This window comes from Nerophis ophidion, linkage group LG24 (assembly GCF_033978795.1).
Source record: "Nerophis ophidion isolate RoL-2023_Sa linkage group LG24, RoL_Noph_v1.0, whole genome shotgun sequence".
Lineage (NCBI taxonomy): Eukaryota > Metazoa > Chordata > Actinopteri > Syngnathiformes > Syngnathidae > Nerophis > Nerophis ophidion.
This window is the reverse complement of record NC_084634.1, coordinates 38,983,430-39,003,374: the sequence shown is the minus strand read 5'-3', so window position 1 is coordinate 39,003,374 and position 19,945 is coordinate 38,983,430. Positions and strand designations below refer to the sequence as shown.

Genomic DNA, 19,945 nt, shown 5'->3' with positions numbered 1-19,945 from the left:
GATTACAAGCTGGACGTAGTGAAATATGCAGCAGAAAATAATTGTTTTCCTTGAAAATCAACTTTTTCCTTGAAAATATTTTTTTCCTTGAAAATCAACTTTTACCTTGAAAACCTTTTTTTCCTTGAAATTCAACTTTTACTTTGAAAATCATTTTTTTCCTTGAAAATAATTTTTGTCATGAAAATCAACTTTTACCTTGAAAATCATTTTTTTCCTTCGGTATCAACTTTTACCTTGGAAATCATTTTTTTCCTTGAAAATCATTTTTTGTCATGAAAATCAACTTTTACCTTGAAAATCATTTTTTTCCTTGAAAATCATTTTTTGTCATGAATATCAACTTTTACCTTGAAAATCATTTTATTTCCTTTAGAATCAACTTTTACCTTGAAAATAATTTTTTTCCTTGAAAATCATTTTTTGTCATGCAAATTTACTTTTACCTTGAAAATCATTTTTTGTCATGAAAATCAACTTTTACTTTGAAAATAATTTTTTTCCTTGAAAATCAACTTTTTTACTCTGAAAATCATTTTTTTCCTTTAGTATCAACTTTTACCTTGAAAATCATTTTTTTCCTTGAAAATCATTTTTTTCCTCCAGTATCAACTTTTACCTTGAAAATCATTTTTTTCCTTGAAAATCATTTTTTTCCTCCAGTACCAACTTTAACCTTGAAAATCATTTTTTTCCTTGAAAATCATTTTTTATCATGAAAATCAACTTTTACCTGCGATGAGGTGGCAACTTGTCAGGGTGATACCCTGCCTTCTGCCCGATTGTAGCTGAGATAGGCACCAGCGCCCCCCGCAACTCCAAAAGGGAATAAGCGGTAGGAAAATGGATGGATGGAATCAACTTTTACCTTGAAAATCATGTTTTTCCTTTAAAATCAACTTTTACCTTGAAAATAATTTTTTCCCCTTAAAATCAACTTTTACCTTGAAAATTATTTTCTTCCTTGAAAATCTTTTTTTGTCATGAAAATCAACTTTAACCTTGAAAATCATTTTTTTCCTTTGAAATCAACTTTTACCTTGAAAATCAATTTTTTTCCTTTAAAATCAACTTTTACCTTGAAAATATTATTTTCCTTGAAAATAATTTTTTGTCATGAAAATCAACTTACCTTGAAAATCATTTTTCCTTGAAAATCATTTTTTGTCATGAAAATCATCTTTTACCTTAAAAATCTACTTTTACCTTGAAAATCATTTTTTTCCTTGAAAATCTACTTTTACCATGAAAATCATTTTTTTCCTTCAGTATCAACTTTTACCTTAAAAATTATTTTTTTCCTTGAAAATCATTTTTTTGTCATGAAAATCAACTTTTACCTTGAAAATAATTTTTTTCCCTTAAAATTAACTTTTACCTTGAAAATAATTTTTTTCCTTGAAAATCATTTTTTGTCATGAAAATCTACTTTTACCTTGAAAATCATTTTTTGTCATGAAAATCAACTTTTATTTTGAAAATAATTTTTTTCCTTGAAAATCAACTTTTTTACTCTGAAAATCATTTTTTCCTTCAGTATCAACTTTTACCTTGAAAATCATTTTTTTCCTTGAAAATCATTTTTTTCCTCCAGTATTAACTTTTACCTTGAAAATCATTTTTTTCCTTGAAAATCATTTTTTGTCATGAAAATCAACTTTTACCTGCGATGAGGTGGCAACTTGTCAGGGTGATACCCTGCCTTCTGCCCGATTGTAGCTGAGATAGGCACCAGCGCCCCCCACAACTCCAAAAGGGAATAAGCGGTAGGAAAATGGATGGATGGAATCAACTTTTACCTTGAAAATCATGTTTTTCCTTTAAAATCAACTTTTACCTTGAAAATAATTTTCTTCCTTGAAAATCTTTTTTTGTCATGAAAATCAACGTCAACCTTGAAAATCATTTTTTTCCTTTGAAATCAACTTTTACCTTGAAAATCAATTTTTTTCCTTTAAAATCAACTTTTACCTTGAAAATATTTTTTTCCTTGAAAATCATTTTTTGTCATGAAAATCAACTTACCTTGAAAATAATTTTTTGTCATGAAAATCATCTTTTACCTTAAAAATCTACTTTTACCTTGAAAATCATTTTTTTCCTTGAAAATCTACTTTTACCATGAAAATATTTTTTTTCCTTCAGTATCAACTTTTACCTTGAAAATTATTTTTTTCCTTGAAAATCATTTTTTTGTCATGAAAATCAACTTTTACCTTGAAAATATTTTTTTCCCCTTAAAATCAACTTTTACCTTGAAAATAATTTTTTTCCTTGAAAATCATTTTTTGTCATGAAAATCAACTTTTACCTTGTAAATCTTTTTTTTTTCCTTTGAAATCAACTTTTACCTTGAAAATCAATTTTTTACTTGAAAACAATTTTTTGTCATGAAAATCAACTTTTACCCTAAAAATCTTTTTTTGCCTTTAAAATCAACTTTTACCTTGAAAATATTTTTTTCCTTGAAAATCATTTTCTGTCATGAAAATCAACTTACCTTGAAAATCATTTTTCCTTGAAAATAATTTTTTTGTCATGAAAATCATTTACCTTAAAAATCTACTTTTACCTTGAAAATCATTTTTTTCCTTGAAAATCAACTTTTACCATGGAAATCATTTTTTTCCTTCAGTATCAACTTTTACCTAGAAAATAATTTTTTTCCTTGAAAATAATTTTTTTGTCATGAAAATCAACTTTTACCTTGAAAATATTTTTTTTCCCTTAAAGTCAACTTTTACCTTGAAAATCATTTTTTTCCTTGAAAATCATTTTTTGTCATGAAAATCAACTTTTACCTTGAAAATCTTTTTTTTCCCTTTGAAATCAACTTTTACCTTGAAAATCAACTTTTTACTTGAAAAGTATTTTTTGTCATGAAAATCAACTTTTACCATGGAAATCATTTTTTTCCTTCAGTATCAACTTTTACCTTGAAAATTATTTTTTTCCTTGAAAATCATTTTTTTGTCATGAAAATCAACTTTCACCTTGAAAATATTTTTTTTCCCTTAAAATCAACTTTTACCTTGAAAATAATTTTTTTCCTTGAAAATCATTTTTTGTCATGAAAATCAACTTTTACCTTGTAAATCTTTTTTTTTTCCTTTGAAATCAACTTTTACCTTGAAAATCAACTTTTTACTTGAAAACAATTTTTTGTCATGAAAATCAACTTTTACCCTAAAAATCTTTTTTTGCCTTTAAAATCAACTTTTACCTTGAAAATATTTTTTACCTTGAAAATATTTTTTTCCTTGAAAATCATTTTTTGTCATGAAAATCAACTTACCTTGAAAATCATTTTTCCTTGAAAATAATTTTTTTGTCATGAAAATCATCTTTTACCTTAAAAATCTACTTTTACCTTGAAAATCATTTTTTTCCTTGAAAATCAACTTTTACTATGGAAATCATTTTTTTCCTTCAGTATCAACTTTTACCTAGAAAATTATTTTTTTCCTTGAAAATAATTTTTTTGTCATGAAAATCAACTTTTACCTTGAAAATATTTTTTTTCCCTTAAAGTCAACTTTTACCTTGAAAATCATTTTTTTCCTTGAAAATCATTTTTTGTCATGAAAATCAACTTTTACCTTGAAAATCTTTTTTTTCCCTTTGAAATCAACTTTTACCTTGAAAATCAACTTTTTACTTGAAAAGTATTTTTTGTCATGAAAATCAACTTTTACCCTAAAAATAATTTGTTTCCTTTAAAATCAACATTTACCTTGAAAATATTTTTTTCCTTAAAAATAATTTTTTGTCATGAAAATCAACTTACCTTGAAAATAATTTTTTCCTTGAAAATCATTTTTTGTCATGAAAATCAAATTTTACCTTAAAAATAATTTTTTTACTTGAAAATCAACTTTTACCTTGAAAATCTTTTTTTTCCTTGAAAATCAACTTTTACTCTGAAACTAATTTTTTTCCTGGAAAATAATTTTTTAAAGTTAAAGTACACATTAGGTGTGGCGAAATGATTCTCTGCATTTGACCCATCGCCTTGATCACCCCCTCGGAGGTGAGGGGAGCAGTGAGCAGCAGCGGTGGCCTCGCCCAGGAATCATTTTTGGTGATTTAACCCCCAATTCCGACCCTTGATGCTGAGTGCCACGCAGGGAGCTAATGGCTCCCATTTTTATAGTCTTTGGTATGACTCGGCCGGCGTCTGAACTCACAACCTACCCATCTCAGGGCGGACACTCTAACCACTAGGCCACAGTACGACGTATATATGTTTTTTTCCTTCTTTATTGTGCATTTTCGGCCAGTGCCACATATACTCCGGAGCGATTTATAATCGTAAAAATACGGTAATACTGACTGGTCACTAGTAGTCAGTATAACATCACATGGTCTAAATTTAGCAACTATAAAAGTGATTCTTTCACACACTTACAAAAGAAATAGAGTTTTTCATTGAAGTGAACAAAATACAGACTGCTTTTGCAACTTCTTTCCACCCAGAATCAGGTTAAACTCCTCTGACAACCACTTTGAAAATATATAAACGCAGAAGAGATCTCTGGCTGTGTGCCGACAATACATCAAACTTGACTAAACACAGGAAGGAAATGTGTGATGATTCCACTGCCAGGTTGATAGTTGAATCAAACCCCTTTCGAATTAAATCTGATGAAAATTTAAAGACAGCCTACTAATCCAATGCTTGTTTTTTGTTTTGCCAATATCGGACCGATATCCGATATAAATATGCCATGACCCTCCCCCGCTAAATTCTTATAGGTTGACGTGTGTGTGACGATTGCTGACATTTTCTTCGTCTCTTCCGCGAATGAGATAAATAATATTATTTGATATTTTACGGTAACGTGTTAAGAATTTCACACATAAGTCGCTCCCGAGTATAAGTCGCACCCCCGGCCAAACTATGAAAAAAAAAACGCGACTTATAGTCCGAAAAATACGTTATATGTTTTTACCAGGTATGACACAGGAGGATGCTTCTTGTTGAGGGTCTCCACTTCCTCAAGCACATGGGTGAAGACCGACATCATGCGTCGCTCGTATTCGCTCTCGGGCTGAACCGAGCCCAGGGGGCCGTACTCTTGATAACTACAACAAACAAGCACACAGAGCACAGTGATCAGTTCTCTTGAGACCTTGTGCAAGTAGAGTATATTCCAGGATACATTGCTCAACTCCTCATGCCTGTTGACATTTCCCTGATAAGCCCTCAACAAGTTCACTATGTGGAAATGACTAATCCTGTAAAATGTCAAGCGCAGGTCAGCGGGGTTAAGTTGAAAATGAATAGAGATTTGAGTTTGAAATCTGACCTGACTGTCTGCGGGTCCAAAACCAGAGCCTGGATGACGTGAGAGACCAGCAGGCAGCTCTGTTGTTGCCTGCAGGGACGGCGAGTTAAAAGAAAAGACTTGAGACCAGGAACACAGGCAGGGGGCGCATGGGATTCAGGCACAAGGATACAGCTCCACATTGCGGAGGGTGGCGTAGTCGGCGTCAAACGACGACTGGTGCAACTCAGCGTAGCGAGCGGCCAGGCTTTTGAACTCGTTCATGCAAACTTTCATCTGGAAAACATTTTGAAAGAAGGGATGTTGCGATCAGAGTCTTATTAATTGTAAGTGTGATCGGAAAAAATGTATTCACATTAGAGATGTCCGATAATACCGGACTGCCGATATTATCGGGCGATAAATGCTTTAAAATGTAACATCGGAAATCATTGGTATCGGTTTCAAAAAGTAAACTTATTAAAACTCCGCTGTACGGAGTGGTACACGGACGTAGGGAGAAGTACAGAGTGCCAATAAACCTTAAAGGCACTGCTTTTATCTACGGCTTTTCACACACACAAGTGAATGCAAAGCATACTTGGTCAACAGCCATACAGGTCACACTGAGGGTGGCCGTGTAAACAACTAACACTGTTACAAATGTGCGCCAGACTGTGAACCCACACCAAACAATAATAATAATATTAATGGATTAGATTTATATCGCGCTTTTCTATTGTTAGATACTCAAAGCGCTCACAGAGAAGTTGGGACCCATCATTCATTCACACCTGGTGGTGGTAAGCTACAGTACATCAGTAGCCACAGCTGGCCTGGGGTAGACGGACAAGAATGACAAACACATTTCGGGAGAACATCCGCACCGTAACACAACATAACACTGGGTGTGAGTTTTCCTTGCCCTTTTGTGGGTTCTTCCGAGGATGTTGTAGTCGTAATGATTTGTGCAGTCCTTTGAGACATTTGTGATTTGGGGCTATATAAATAAACATTGATTGATTGATAAACACAACCGAACAAATACTCAGAATCCCTTGCAGCACTAACTCTTCCAGGACGCTACAATATACACACCCCGCTACCTCCCACCTCAACCTCCTCATGTTCTCTCGGAGAGAGCATGTCCCAAATTCCAAGCTGCTGTTTTAAGGCATGTTAAAAAAAAGAATGCACTTTGTGACTTCAATAATAAATATGGCAGTGCCATGTTGGCATTTTTTTTTTCCATAATTTGAGTTGATTTATTTTGTAAAACCTTGTTACATTGTTTAATGCATCCAGCGGGGCATCACAACAAAATTAGGCACAATAATGTGTTCATTCCACCAATGTATGTATCGGTATCGGTTGATATCGGAATCGGTAATTCAGAGTTGGACAATATCGGAATATCAGATATGGGCAAAAAAGCTATTATCATATATAGGGTTGGATTATCGAGTATCGAGTATCGACTGGAACCAGGACTAACTTTCCGATTCTCCCGGAATCGTTCAAAAGTTTAAATTTCGATTCCTAGTTTCGATAACCAGTCCGCCGACCGGAAAAAAAGAATAAGTCCGCCGACCAGGAGAAGAACACCAACGAAGAAGCGCCCACCGCCAGAAGTGTTAGCATAGCCGAGCCTATGTAGCCGAGCGAGTCAGTCAAGCATGGATAGCGGGTGTCGGCGGTCGAAAGTGTGGCTTTATTTTACTAAAAAAAAAAAGAAAAATCGGCGAAATGCAACACGTGCGACAGGACTGTTTGGTGCTTAGGTGGGTGCACCTCGAACATGATGTAGCACCTCCGAGTTCATGGAGTACAAATAAATGCGTGTCCCGTCTTCGACGCGCTGCGCCGACCGTCCTCCTCTGCCTCTTCCTCTGGCTCCGGCTCCGACGCCCAGCCTTGCACCTCGGTGACTGGACTGCAGTCCGAATCCGGTAAGTAAAACAATATATATGCAATAAATAATGTGTTTTGCGCCAATGTTGAGGCAGCTAACAAATTAGCCCGCGTATTTTTTCCTAGACAATTTACAGGCCGCTAGCCAAGCTCCGCGATGTGCTCAGCGTACTCCGTTCACCGTAGCGGCAATGGGGAAGATGTCGGTGCCACAGACGGAAGAGTGCCACAGAAAGGTCACTGCACACAAAGTCAAAAGACTGCATCCCTTTTAAGAGGTGGAATCTCCAACATTTAGGTTAGTTAAGCAATAACGTTAGAGCTAAGCTAATTGATACTGAGCTAAACAGTAACAGCAACATTACATCTTTGTTTATGTTTGCAGGGATATGGTGAAAACTCTCAACCCAAAATACATACCGCCTTCCAGGGACTACCTGGAAGGTACAAGAAGAATCGGAATCTAGAATCGTCAGGAATCGGAATCGAAACAAAGAATCGGAATCGTTCGAATTCAAACGATACCCAAACCTAATCATATATATATAGACACATATACAGTGGGGCGATTGTGCAAGTTCTCCCACTTAAAAAGATGACAGAGGTCTGTCATTTTCATCATAGGTACACTTCAACTGTGAGAGACAGAATGTGAAAAAAAAATCCAGGTATTCACATTGTAGGAATTTTAAATAATTTATTTGTAAATGATGGTGGAAAATAAGTATTTGGTCAACCATTCAAAGCTCTCACTGATGGAAGGAGGTTTTGGCTCCAAATCTCACGATACATGGCCCCATTCATTCTTTCCTTAACACGGATCAATAGTCCTGTCCCCTTAGCAGAAAAACAGCCCCAAAGCATGATGTTTCCATCCCCATGCTTCACAGTAGGTATGGTGTTCTTGGGATGCAACTCAGTATTCTTCTTCCTCCAAACACGACAGGTTGAGTTTATACCAAAAATTTCTATTTTAGTTTCATCTGACCACATGACATTCTCCCAATCCTCTGCTGTATCATCCATGTATCCATTTTGGTATAAACTCAACTGGTGGTGTTTGGAGGAAGAAGAATACTGAGTTGCATCCCAAGAACACCATACCTACTGTGACGCATGGGGGTGGAAACATCATGCTTTGGGGCTGTTTTTCTGCTAAGGGGACAGGACGATTGATCCGTGTTAAGGAAAGAATGAATGGGGCCATGTATCGTGAGATTTGGAGCCAAAACCTCCTTCCATCAGTGAGAGCTTTGAATGGTTGACCAAATACTTATTTTCCACCATCATTTACAAATAAATTCTTTAAAATTCCTACAATGTGAATTTTTTTCCCCCATTCTGTCTCTCACAGTTGAAGTGTACCTATGATGAAAATTACAGACCTCTGTCATCATTTTAAGTGGGAGAACTTGCACAATCGCTGGCTGACTAAATACTTTTTTGCCCCACTGTATGTATATATATATATATATATATATACAGTGGGGCATCATTTAGTGATCCATCCATCCATTTACTACCGCTTATTCCCTTTCGGGGTCGCGGGGGGCGCTGGCGCCTATCTCAGCTACAATCGGGCGGAAGGCGGGGTACAACCTGGACAAGTCGCCACCTCATCGCAGTGATTTAACCCCCAATTCCAACCCTTGATGCAGAGTGCCAAGCAGGGAGGTTAACCAGTAGAATTGACGTTTTTTGACCTTCTTCCTCTCCAAGATGTTATTGCTTGTAGAGTGTCCGCCCTGAGATGGGTAGGTTGTGAGTTCAAACCCCAGCTGAGTCATACCAAAGACTATAAAAATGGGAGCCACTCAGCATCAACAGTAGGAATTGGGGGTTAAATCACCAAAAATTCCCGGGCGCGGCCACCGCTGCTGCTCACTGCTCCCCTCACCTCCCAGGGGGTGATCAAGGGTGATGGATCAAACGCAGAGAACAATTTCGCCACACCTAGTGTGTGTGTGACAATTATTGCTACTTTAACTTGTATGCACTTTGTGTGTGCCTTTTGACACACACAACATCATGCGCCTCGGCTCTCTAGTCACCGCTGCAGATGAAAGAACGGTACCGGTACTTTTCAAAGCCAGTATAGTACCGATTTCAATCAATTAGTATCGCGGTACTTTATTAGTATACCGTACATCCCGAGTTTAAAGGGCTACTGAAATGCGATTTTCTTCTTTAAATGGGGATAGCAGGTCCATTCTATGTGTCATACTTGATCATTTTGCGATATTGCCATATTTTTGCTGAAAGGATTTAGTAGAGAACATCGAGGATAAAGTTTGCAACTTTTAGTGCTGATAACAAAGCCGTGACTGTACCAGAAGTAACAGACGATGTGCGCGTGACGTCACGGGTTGTGGAGCTCCTCACATCTGAACATTGTTTATAATCATGGCCACCAGCAGCAAGAGCGATTCGGACCGAGAAAACGACGATTTCCCCGTTAATTTGAGCGAGGATGAAAGATTCGTGGATGAGGAAAGCGAGAGTGAAGAACTAGGACATTTTTTTTTAAAAATGTAAATAAAAAAAAAGACTATAGAGGGCAGTGGGGGCGAATTGGATAGGGAAGATGCTGTGAGTGGCACCGTAGCAGCAGTGGGGGTGGCAGGACCACTCGGCCAGGCCCAACCGCAACAAGGGATAGAGCCAGACCGCTTTGAACCCGAAGCTGACGGTGACGGTCAGGAGGACGCTGCTGATATTGATGCTGGAGTAGCACACGACATAGTTCACCTTCAGAATACAGAATGGTAAAATGTTATTTATTTTTCGAAATGATCGCTGCGTAATACACTGTACTTTGTGTGTGTGGTCCAATCCAAGCGTGTTCGCTTGACCACTCTGTTCCATAGTAAAGCTTGACGGTCATCTTTCGGGAATGTAAACAATGAAACACCGGCTGTGTTTGTGTTGCTAAAGCCGGCCGCAATACACCGCTTTCCACCTACAGCTTTCTTCTTTGATGTCTCCATTGTTCATTGAACAAATTGCAAAAGATTAACCAACACAGATGTCCAGAATACTGTGGAATTTGTCGATGAAAACAAGACGACTTAATAGCTGGGCACAAAATGTCCTCTACAATCCGTGAGATCACGGGCAGGCGTCATAATACCGAGACGTTTTCAGCAGGATTTTTCGGCGCGAAATTTAAAATAGCACTTTAGTAAGTTAACCCAGCCGTATTGGCATGTGTTGCAATGTTAATATTTCATCGTTGATATATAAACTATCAGACTGCGTGGTCGCTAGTAGTGGCTTTCTGTAGGCCTTTAAACGGGGATAGCAGGTCCATTCTATGTGTCATACTTGATCATTTCGCGATATTGCCATATTTTTGCTGAAAGGATTTAGTAGAGAACATCCACGATAAAGTTCGCAACTTTCGGTGCTAAGAGAAAAGCCTTGACTTTACCGGAAGAAACTGACGATGTGCGCGTGACGTCACGGGTTGTGGAGCTCCTTACAATCATGGCCACAAGCAGCAAGAGCGATTCGGACCGAGAAAGCGACGATTTCCCCATTAATTTGAGCGAGGATGAAAGATTCGTGGATGAGGAAAGCGAGAGTGAAGGACTAAGGAAAAAAAAAAAGAATTAAAAAAGAATTAAAATTAAAAAAAGACTATAGAGGGCAGTGGGGGCGATTTGGATAGGGAAGATGCTGTGAGTGGCACCGTAGCAGCCGTGGGGGTGGCAGGACCACTCGGCCAGGCCCAACTGCAACAAGGGATAGAGCCAGACCGCTTTGAACCCGAAGCTGACGGTGACGGTCAGGAGGACGCTGCTGATATTGATGCTGGAGTAGCACACGACATAGATCGCCTTCAGAATACAGAATGGTAAAATGTTATTTATTTTTCAAAATGATCGCTGCATAATACACTGTACTTTGTGTGTGTGGTCCAATCCAAGCGTGTTCGCTTGACCACTCTGTTCCATAGTAAAGCTTGACTGTCCTCTTTTGGGAATGTAAACAATGAAACACCGGCTGTGTTTGTGTTGCTAAAGCCGGACGCAATACACCGCTTCCCACCTACAGCTTTCTTCTTTGATGTCTCCATTGTTCATTGAACAAATTGCAAAAGATGAACCAAAATACTGTGGAATTTGGCGATGAAAACAAGACGACTTAATAGCTGGGCACAAAATGTCCTCTACAATCCGTGACATCACGCGCAGGCGTCATAATAACGAGATGTTTTCAGCAGGATTTTTCGGCGCAAAATTTAAAATTGCACTTTAGTAAGTTGGCATGTGTTGCAATGTTAATATTTCATCATTGATATATAAACTATCAGACTGTGTGGTCGCTAGTAGTGGCTTTCAGTAGGCCTTTAAAGCGGTGACACGTTCATGCTTCGGTAGCATATTTTGTGGCCTACTACTTTATTTACGTGGCCCACCACTTCATTTATGTGGCTTGCCACAACATCATTTTGTGTGGCCTACCACTTCATTTATATGGCCTGTCACATCATGAATGTGGTCCGCCACGATATTTACGTGGCCTGCCACCTCATTTATGTGATCCACCATTTCATGTTATGTGGCCTAACACTCCATTTATGTGGCCTGCAACCACATTTCATGTGCCCGACCACGTCATTTATGTGGCCTGCCACAACATAATTTTGTGGCCTACCACTTTATTTACGTGGCCCACCCCTTCATTTACGTGGCTTGCCACAACATCATTTTGCGTGGCCCACTACCAAATAATTTTAATTGGCCTACCACTTCATTTACATGGCCTGTCACATCAGGAATGTAGTCCGCCACATTATTTTTATGTGGCCTGTCACATCATGAATGTGGTCCGCCACATTATTTTACGTGGCCTGCCACATTATTTTACGTGGCCTGCCACAACATGAATGTGGTCCGCCACATTATTTTATATGGCCTGTCACATCATGAACGTGGTCCACAACAATATTTTACTGGCCTGCCACCTCATTTATGTGATCCACCATATAATTTTATCTGGCCTACCCCTTAATTTACAAAGCCTGCCACCACATCTTTTTATTATGTGGCCTTCCACGTCATGAATGTATTCTGCCACATAATTTTATGTGGCATAACATATTTGTCGTCCACCAAATAATTTTATGTAGCCTACCACTTCATTTATGTGGCTTGCCAGCACATCATTTTATGTGGACTATCACTTAATTTATATAGCCTGCCACGTCATTTTATGTGGCCTGTCACATCATGAATGCGAGCGCCTCACCTGTATGGAGATGCGGCCGCAGCGCTGCAGGTCGTTGCCCGAGCTCAGGGCGATGGAGGTGGCGATGGCGGGCGGCGGGCTGGTCTTGAGACTGTTGCAGGTACAGATGAGCTGGGACAGAGCTTGCAGGGTGTCGATCCGCAGCTTAATGAAGTCGCACTGGAACGTAAGTGGATTTAGAGGAGTGCTGGCCGCCTGGAGGAGAGGATTAATCACATAACCTTACATTAACACAAATTGACACCGCACAGGCACGTATTATGCGCATTAATCCGCTAACGAGCGGCAGTGGGATGAGATCTAACACAAAAGAGGACGAGGTGTATGGAGATTGTGGGATTGCTCACGGTGAGGGAAGCGATGCCCTTTTGGTAGGAGCGCAGGGCCTCGGTGATGGCGCTCATGGCCCCGCTGTAGTCGCCGTCCTCCATGTGTGTCAAGCACTGCTCGGCCTGGGAAAACTCCTTCAGGCTGTTCAGCCAGAAGTAGAAGTGCTCCGATGCCACGCGGGTCCGCAGGCTCTGGTAGAGCTCGCTGGAGAGCTGGTGGCAGCCCTGTCAATCCAGGAGAACACCCACGTGGGCAAATGAATAACAACTGCAAGATGGCAGTTATGAGGTCATATAGTAGTGTTTTTCAACCTTTTTGTCAGGCTTTCCCCTATGTTTTAGTTTTTTCCTCTGCATTTGTCTGTTTCCTCTGTGTTTAGTATTTCCTGTCCTTAGTTCCTCTTATTTTGTCAGCTTCCTGTCTAGTTCACAGAGTGCTGTGTTTCCTCCTCAGCTGCGGCTGATTGGCACCTGGCACACCTGTTGCCAATCAGCCCGCTCCTATTTGTAGCTGCTTTGTCTTGTGTCAGTTGCTGGATCGAAAAGTGTTCTGTGGTCTGACGAGTCCACATTTCGTATTATTTTTGGAAATATTCGACATCGTGTCATCCGAACCAAAGGGGAAGCGAACCATCCGGACTGTTATTGACGCAAAGTTCAAAAGCCAGCCTCTGTGATGGTATGGGGGTGCATTAGTGCCCAAGGCATGGGTAACTTACACATCTGTGAAGGCACCATTAATGCTGAAAGGTACATACAGGTTTTGGAACAAACGCTCCTATTTTTGTGGCTTTTTTCCTATTTTTGGTATTTTTCTGTAGCAGTTTTATGTCTTCCCTTGAGCGATATTTCCCGCATCTACAAACCCTGTTTCCATATGAGTTGGGAAATTGTGTTAGATGTAAATATAAACAGAATACAATGATTTGCAAATCCTTTTCAACCCATATTCAGTTGAATATGCTACAAAGACAACATATTTGATGTTTAAACTGATAAAAAAAAATAGTCAAACAGTTTGAGAACAACATTTCTCAAAGTGCAATTGCAAGAAATTTAGGGATTTCAACATCTTCGGTCCATAATATCATCAAAAGGTTCATGGACTCTGGAGAAATCACTCCACGCAAGCGGCATGACCGGAAACCAACATTGAATGACTGTGACCTTCGATCCCTCAGACGGCGCTGTATCAAAAACCAACATCAATCTCTAAAGGATATCACCACATGTGCTTAGGAACACTTCAAAAAACCACTGTCACTAGATACAGTTGGTCGCTACATCTGTAAGTGCAAGTTAAAGCTCTACAATGCAAAGCGAAAGCCATTTATCAACAACATCCAGAAACGCCGCCGGCATCTCTGGGCCCGAGATCATCTAAGATGGACTGATGCAAAGTCGAAAAGTGTTCTGTGGTCTGACGAGTCCACATTTCATATTGTTTTTGGAAATATTCGACATCGTGTCATCCGGACCAAAGGGGAAGCGAACCATCCAGACTGTTATCTACGCAAAGTTCAAAAGCCAGCATGTGTGATGGTATGGGGGTGCATTAGTGCCCAAGGCATGGGTAACTTACACATCTGTGAAGGCACCATTAATGCTGAAAGGTACATACAGGTTTTGGAACAACATATGCTGCCATCTAAGCGCCATCTTTTTCATGGACGCCCCTGCTTATTTCAGCAAGACAATGCCAAGCCACATTCAGCACGTGTTACAACAGCGTGGCTTTGTAAAAAAAGAGTGCGGGTACTTTCCTGGTTTCCTCAGTTCCCAATCGTTTATTGAGTGTTGTTAAAAGAAAAGGTGATGTAACACAGTGGTGAACATGCCCTTTCCCAACTACTTCGGCACGTGTTGCAGCCATGAAATTCTAAGTTAATTATTTGCAAAAAATAAATAAAGTTTATGAGTTTGAACATCAAATATCTTGTCTTTGTAGTGCATTCAACTGAATATGGGTTGAAAAGGATTTGCAAATCATTGTATTCTGTTTATATTTACATCTAACACAATTTCCCAACTCTTATGGAAACGGGGTTTGTAAATATTACTAGCAAAGATGCTACGATGGCAAGGCTTTGACTCTGGAAGTGATTACTCTAAGTGGCATTGATTCCTAGGGGAAAATGCTATCCACGGTGCAAAAAAATGCGGAAGTTCAGTTTAAAGACCAATAAAAAGGTGATGATCTCATCATTACCATACGAGAAGCTTGGCGGGCGATGCGGTATACAGTCCAACCGTTGGCGAAGCTCTCGAGCTGCATCTTGATGACCATCTTTACTTCCGCTGACAAAGACGACTGGCTGGCTACAAAAATCACTGTTGCCATGGAAACCTACAAGGAAACCATTTACGGAAGCACAACAACAACAAAAATCAAAGACGGAATGTAAAAAGTAGAGCCTGGATGCTTAAATAAATGTCACAATTCCTCACCAGAAGCTCTTGCTGTTGGTCAGTGGACGAGTGCCCGGACACTCCGTAGAGGTCCACCAGATCTCCCAGCATGCTGTCGCCCAACACGGGCAGGTGGGTGGCGATGGCGGCCAGAGCGTGACACATGAGAACGCGGGAGGAGTCACAGGACAAGTGGAGTTGACCCAGCAGGAACTCCACAGTGGGTTGGCTCAGGTGGGGTCGGCCCTTCAGCAGCTTGACCAAAGAGGTGAGGGTTGTCTAAAATCACAAGGGGGGAAACATAAGATAGACTTTTCTTCATCTCACAATGGGGACATGACATTGCAGCAATGATGTAATGCCATGTCACACAGATTTTTGAAAAACATATTTTTGCCGATGCGTTTTGGCCTTTTGTCCACACTGACTAGTCATCGACTATCTCACAGGTGTCAAACTCAAGAGCCAGGGGCCAGATGTGGCCCACCACTTCATTTAATTTGGCCCTTGAGAGCCTGGAAATAATATGTATCAATAAAGCACTGTAACTTTTCTTATTAAAAGTATTCTTTCTTTCTATTTTGGGAGGAAAAAAAATGATATATACTCCATGTATGACTGTAAATGTCAAAATGGCTCCACAGTTTATTACAGTAAAAAAAAGAACAGTTTTTTTTTCATTTAGAAAAAAAAATGCTGTAAAAACCACAGTAAATTTCACAATTTTACTATAAGATCAAATGCTACTTTTACATTGCACATTATGATGGATAACTTGCTTTAAAATCATAAATTTTAGTATTTATTTCTATTTTTTAAATGGTTTGAATGTTTGATAGTATATTTTTGATTAAATAGAAAATATTTAAGTTTTTATAATTTGCGATAACATAGAATAGAATAGAATAGAATAGAAAGTACTTTATTGATCCCTGGGGGAAATTCAGCACCACAGTTTGCTCACAAGAGACAATAATAATAATAAATAATATAATTTACATCATATTTTATAAATTATATAAGTTATATTATTCATTAAATAAATAATAATTAATAATGCATTATTATTAATAATTTATTATTGCTTAATAATTTCTTAAACAATTTTAATAATAAAAATATAATTTATATCATATATTATATATATATATATAATATAAATTAATTATTTATTAAATAAATAATATAATTTATATCATATATTATATATAATATATGATATAAGTTATATTATTTATTATTATTATTGTTGTTATTATTAATATATGATTTATTAAATAAATAATATAATTTATAGTATATATTATATATATAATATGATATAAATTATATTATTTATCAAATAAATAATATAATTTATATTATAACTAATACATGATATAAATCAAATTATTTATTATTATTATTATTACTATATTATTTATTAAATAAATAATATCATTTATATCATATAATATATATATATATATAATATATGATATAAATGATATTATTTATTATTATTATTGTCTATTGTGAGCAAACTGTGGTGCTGAATTTCCACCAGGGATCAATAAAGTACTTTCTATTCTATGTAATCGCAAATTATATTAACTTAAATATTTTCTATTTATGCAAAATTATCAAAAATTCAAACTATTTTTTTAATAGAAATAAATACTAATAATAATGATTTCAAAGCATGTTATCCATCAAATTGTGCAATGTAAAAGTAGCAATAGATTTCATGGTAAAATTGTGAAATTTACTGTGGTTTTTACGGCATTTTTTTTCTAAATGAAAAAACAAGACTTTTTTTTTACTGTAATAAACTGTGGTGCCATTTTGGCATTTACATAAAAACACTGAAAAATCTACAGTTGTTTGCGGTAAAAACAAAACAAAAAAACTGGCAGTAATATTGTATTTTTTTTATTTACAGTAAAAAAAAACTAATGTTAATTTTACAGTACACTTCTGGCAAATGAACTGCCTATTTTTTACAATAAAAACAGCAGTACTGTTTTTCCATTTACAGTAATGTACACTCAATTTTAAAGCGAAATAATTGCAAATTACTGTATTTTTTTAACATTAAAGTTTTTAAAAAATCTACTCATAAAATGCATTTAAAAAAATGGTTTAATAATAGTATTTACTGTTAGAAGCTGCTCTCTGGGTCTCATAACTCCGATGTGGCCCTCACTGAAAATGACTTTGACACCTCTGGACTATCTTAATCGTAATCGGATTATCAAGCGTACACCTATTTAGTGTGCTAACTAACAAGAAGATGACTAATTCATTCAGAAATATTTACTTGTACTGTAAGACTGTAAATAGTCTGCACTTATTTTCAGCCAATTTACACACACTATATGTCTAAAGTTAATGAACACAGGTGTTATTTTGCTACCATGTCCGCTGCAACTGCTTTTTCAGGCTTCTTCGTGTTAGTGTTCTTGGTGTAAGACTGACAAGACACACCTTTAAAACTCCACTCGTGTGGATGGAGATTTTTTTGAAGACCAAGAGAGGGAAATTATTTGTGTGGAGTTCTACGTTGGCAAAGGTTTAAAAACAATGCTCTTCAAGAAAAAAAACAACCAACTTTATGTGATGTATGTTCAGCAAAGCAAGACCTTGGCATATAATGTAGCAGTGTCTTACTTTGAGTGTCGCCTGGGCACTGGCACTGTTGTCTTGACTGCACAGCATCAGCAGGGACTGCACCCCCAACAACGTATCCTGCTCCAGGTGGGCGACTTCTGCAGATATGCAGACATCCGCAAATATAGCTTGGTGTAATATGAATATTTGTTTAAAATTATATATATATTTTACGAGAAAAAAGGTCATATTTTAATAAAAAAGACATAATACAAGAAAAACAATCCAATCGCACGAGGATTTTTTTTTTTTTAATGTTTTTTTTGGGGGGGGGGGCAGAAAATATATATTATTTACCAGAGAAACAAAAATCACAAATGTACTCGGAAAAATATGGGTTGGTGTAATATGTAAAATAAAAATCATATATTATATATATATATATATATATATATATAGATATATATATATGTATATATATCTATATATATATATATGTATATATATATATACACACACATATATTTTCTAATATATTTTCACTAGTAAAGTAGGACCATTTTTTGTCATATAAATATATATATATATATATATATATATATATATATATATACATACACATATATATATATATATACATACACACACACACACATTTATTTATTTTGTAGTATATTTTCACTAGTAAAATAGGACCATTTTTTGTCATATATATATTTATTTTCTAGTAAAATAGGACCTTTTTATATATATATATACATACATATATATACAGTATATGCATATATATATATGTACATATATATATGACAAAAAATGGTCCTATTTAACTAGAATATATATATATATACATTATATATATATTTATTTACATTAGAAATTGTCCTATTTTACTAGAAAAAATATACCAGAAAAAAAATTATATGTTACCAAGAACATTTTTAGTTTACTAAAAATACATATAGTATATTTGCAAAAACACTTGTTTAACTAAAAAACTTTTTTTTTTATTAGGAAAAAATGTTTTCACCAGAAAATAAAATACCAGAGATAATTTTTTTACCAGAAAAAAAACTTGTTTTAACCAGGAAAAAAAACACAAATTATAAAGTATAGGTTGGTGTAATATCCATCCATGCATTTTCTACTGCTTGTCCCTTTTGGGGTTGGTGTAATATGTAAAATAAAATATATGTATTTTACTAAGAAACAGGATCATATTTTCCAAAAATAATTTCATATTTTACCAAGTAAAATGTGTTATGTTATTAGAAAAACATATGTTCCAACAAAAAGTAGAATAATTTTTTTTTTTTTAAATTAGAAAATGATTTAACCGGGAAAACAATTTACCAGCAAAAAGTGGATTTCTTTTAATAAAAAACAAAACAAAAAAATTAACTAGACAAGTCTTATTTTACTAGATAAAACATTTACCAGAAGAAAAGTCATATTTTACCAGGGGGGAAAAAAATATATATGTTGACAGACTTGTAATATCATATGAGATGGAAATGACTCCAGGAAGATGACTTACCTTTTTCTGGACAGGAAATGACAATATTGGAGAGCACTATAATGCCATGAGCAGCGACAGCCAGGTTGCTATGGTAACAGCATTCCTGTGCCAATTTCACCAGGTCGGTAAGGCTGGGAGTGGAGGAGGCGCTGCCTACATGTAATTAAATTGATTCCAGGCAGAGTTAGAGTCCTGAAATGTCGATTATAATCTTCAAATTAAAGAGAATGAAACATCAATTCTACCTGAGGTATGAGTCAAGTACTGCTTTATTGCGATGGTTTCAGAGAGAGTGGACAGCACGGCTAACATTCCCAGCTTCAAACTAATGTAAGGGCTGCTCAGTGCACACTCACACAGGCTCTGCAAGGAGAAAATACAATCAGATGAAAGACAAACTGTCTTTTCTCACGATTGTCTTCTCATACCTGAGTGTTTTCTCGAATCCAAAGATGAGGAGCCTTTTTCGCCAGGAGCTTTAAATCGTTGATTGCAAGTCTCTTGACGGCCTTCCGTGGGTCGTCCTTGAGGTATTGAAGGAGGAGCTGCAACTTTTAGGACATTTACATCTTAGAAGGCAGTATATTTAAGATTAAACACACATTTTGTTGCTTTCAGGCACTACCTGAAAGGAAGGAGAACGGCAAAGTTGTATACAAGAAGGGCAT

At 36.7% G+C, this 19,945-nt stretch overlaps 1 protein-coding gene across 2 annotated transcripts in view; it reads right to left on the bottom strand.

The window, feature by feature from the left end:
• Positions 1-19,945, bottom strand: part of ints7 (integrator complex subunit 7) — a 46,528-nt gene that overhangs the window by 8,991 nt on the left and 17,592 nt on the right. For both annotated transcript variants that reach the window (XM_061885760.1, XM_061885761.1), the window contains 11 exons: positions 19,706-19,828; positions 19,523-19,640; positions 19,296-19,430; positions 17,819-17,916; positions 15,209-15,448; positions 14,970-15,107; positions 12,779-12,985; positions 12,432-12,626; positions 5,461-5,564; positions 5,310-5,378; positions 4,953-5,085 (listed from right to left, as the gene is read on the bottom strand). In XM_061885760.1, the coding sequence (XP_061741744.1) occupies positions 4,953-5,085; positions 5,310-5,378; positions 5,461-5,564; positions 12,432-12,626; positions 12,779-12,985; positions 14,970-15,107; positions 15,209-15,448; positions 17,819-17,916; positions 19,296-19,430; positions 19,523-19,640; positions 19,706-19,828 (1,560 nt within the window). The remainder of the gene's footprint in view (positions 1-4,952; positions 5,086-5,309; positions 5,379-5,460; positions 5,565-12,431; positions 12,627-12,778; positions 12,986-14,969; positions 15,108-15,208; positions 15,449-17,818; positions 17,917-19,295; positions 19,431-19,522; positions 19,641-19,705; positions 19,829-19,945) is intronic.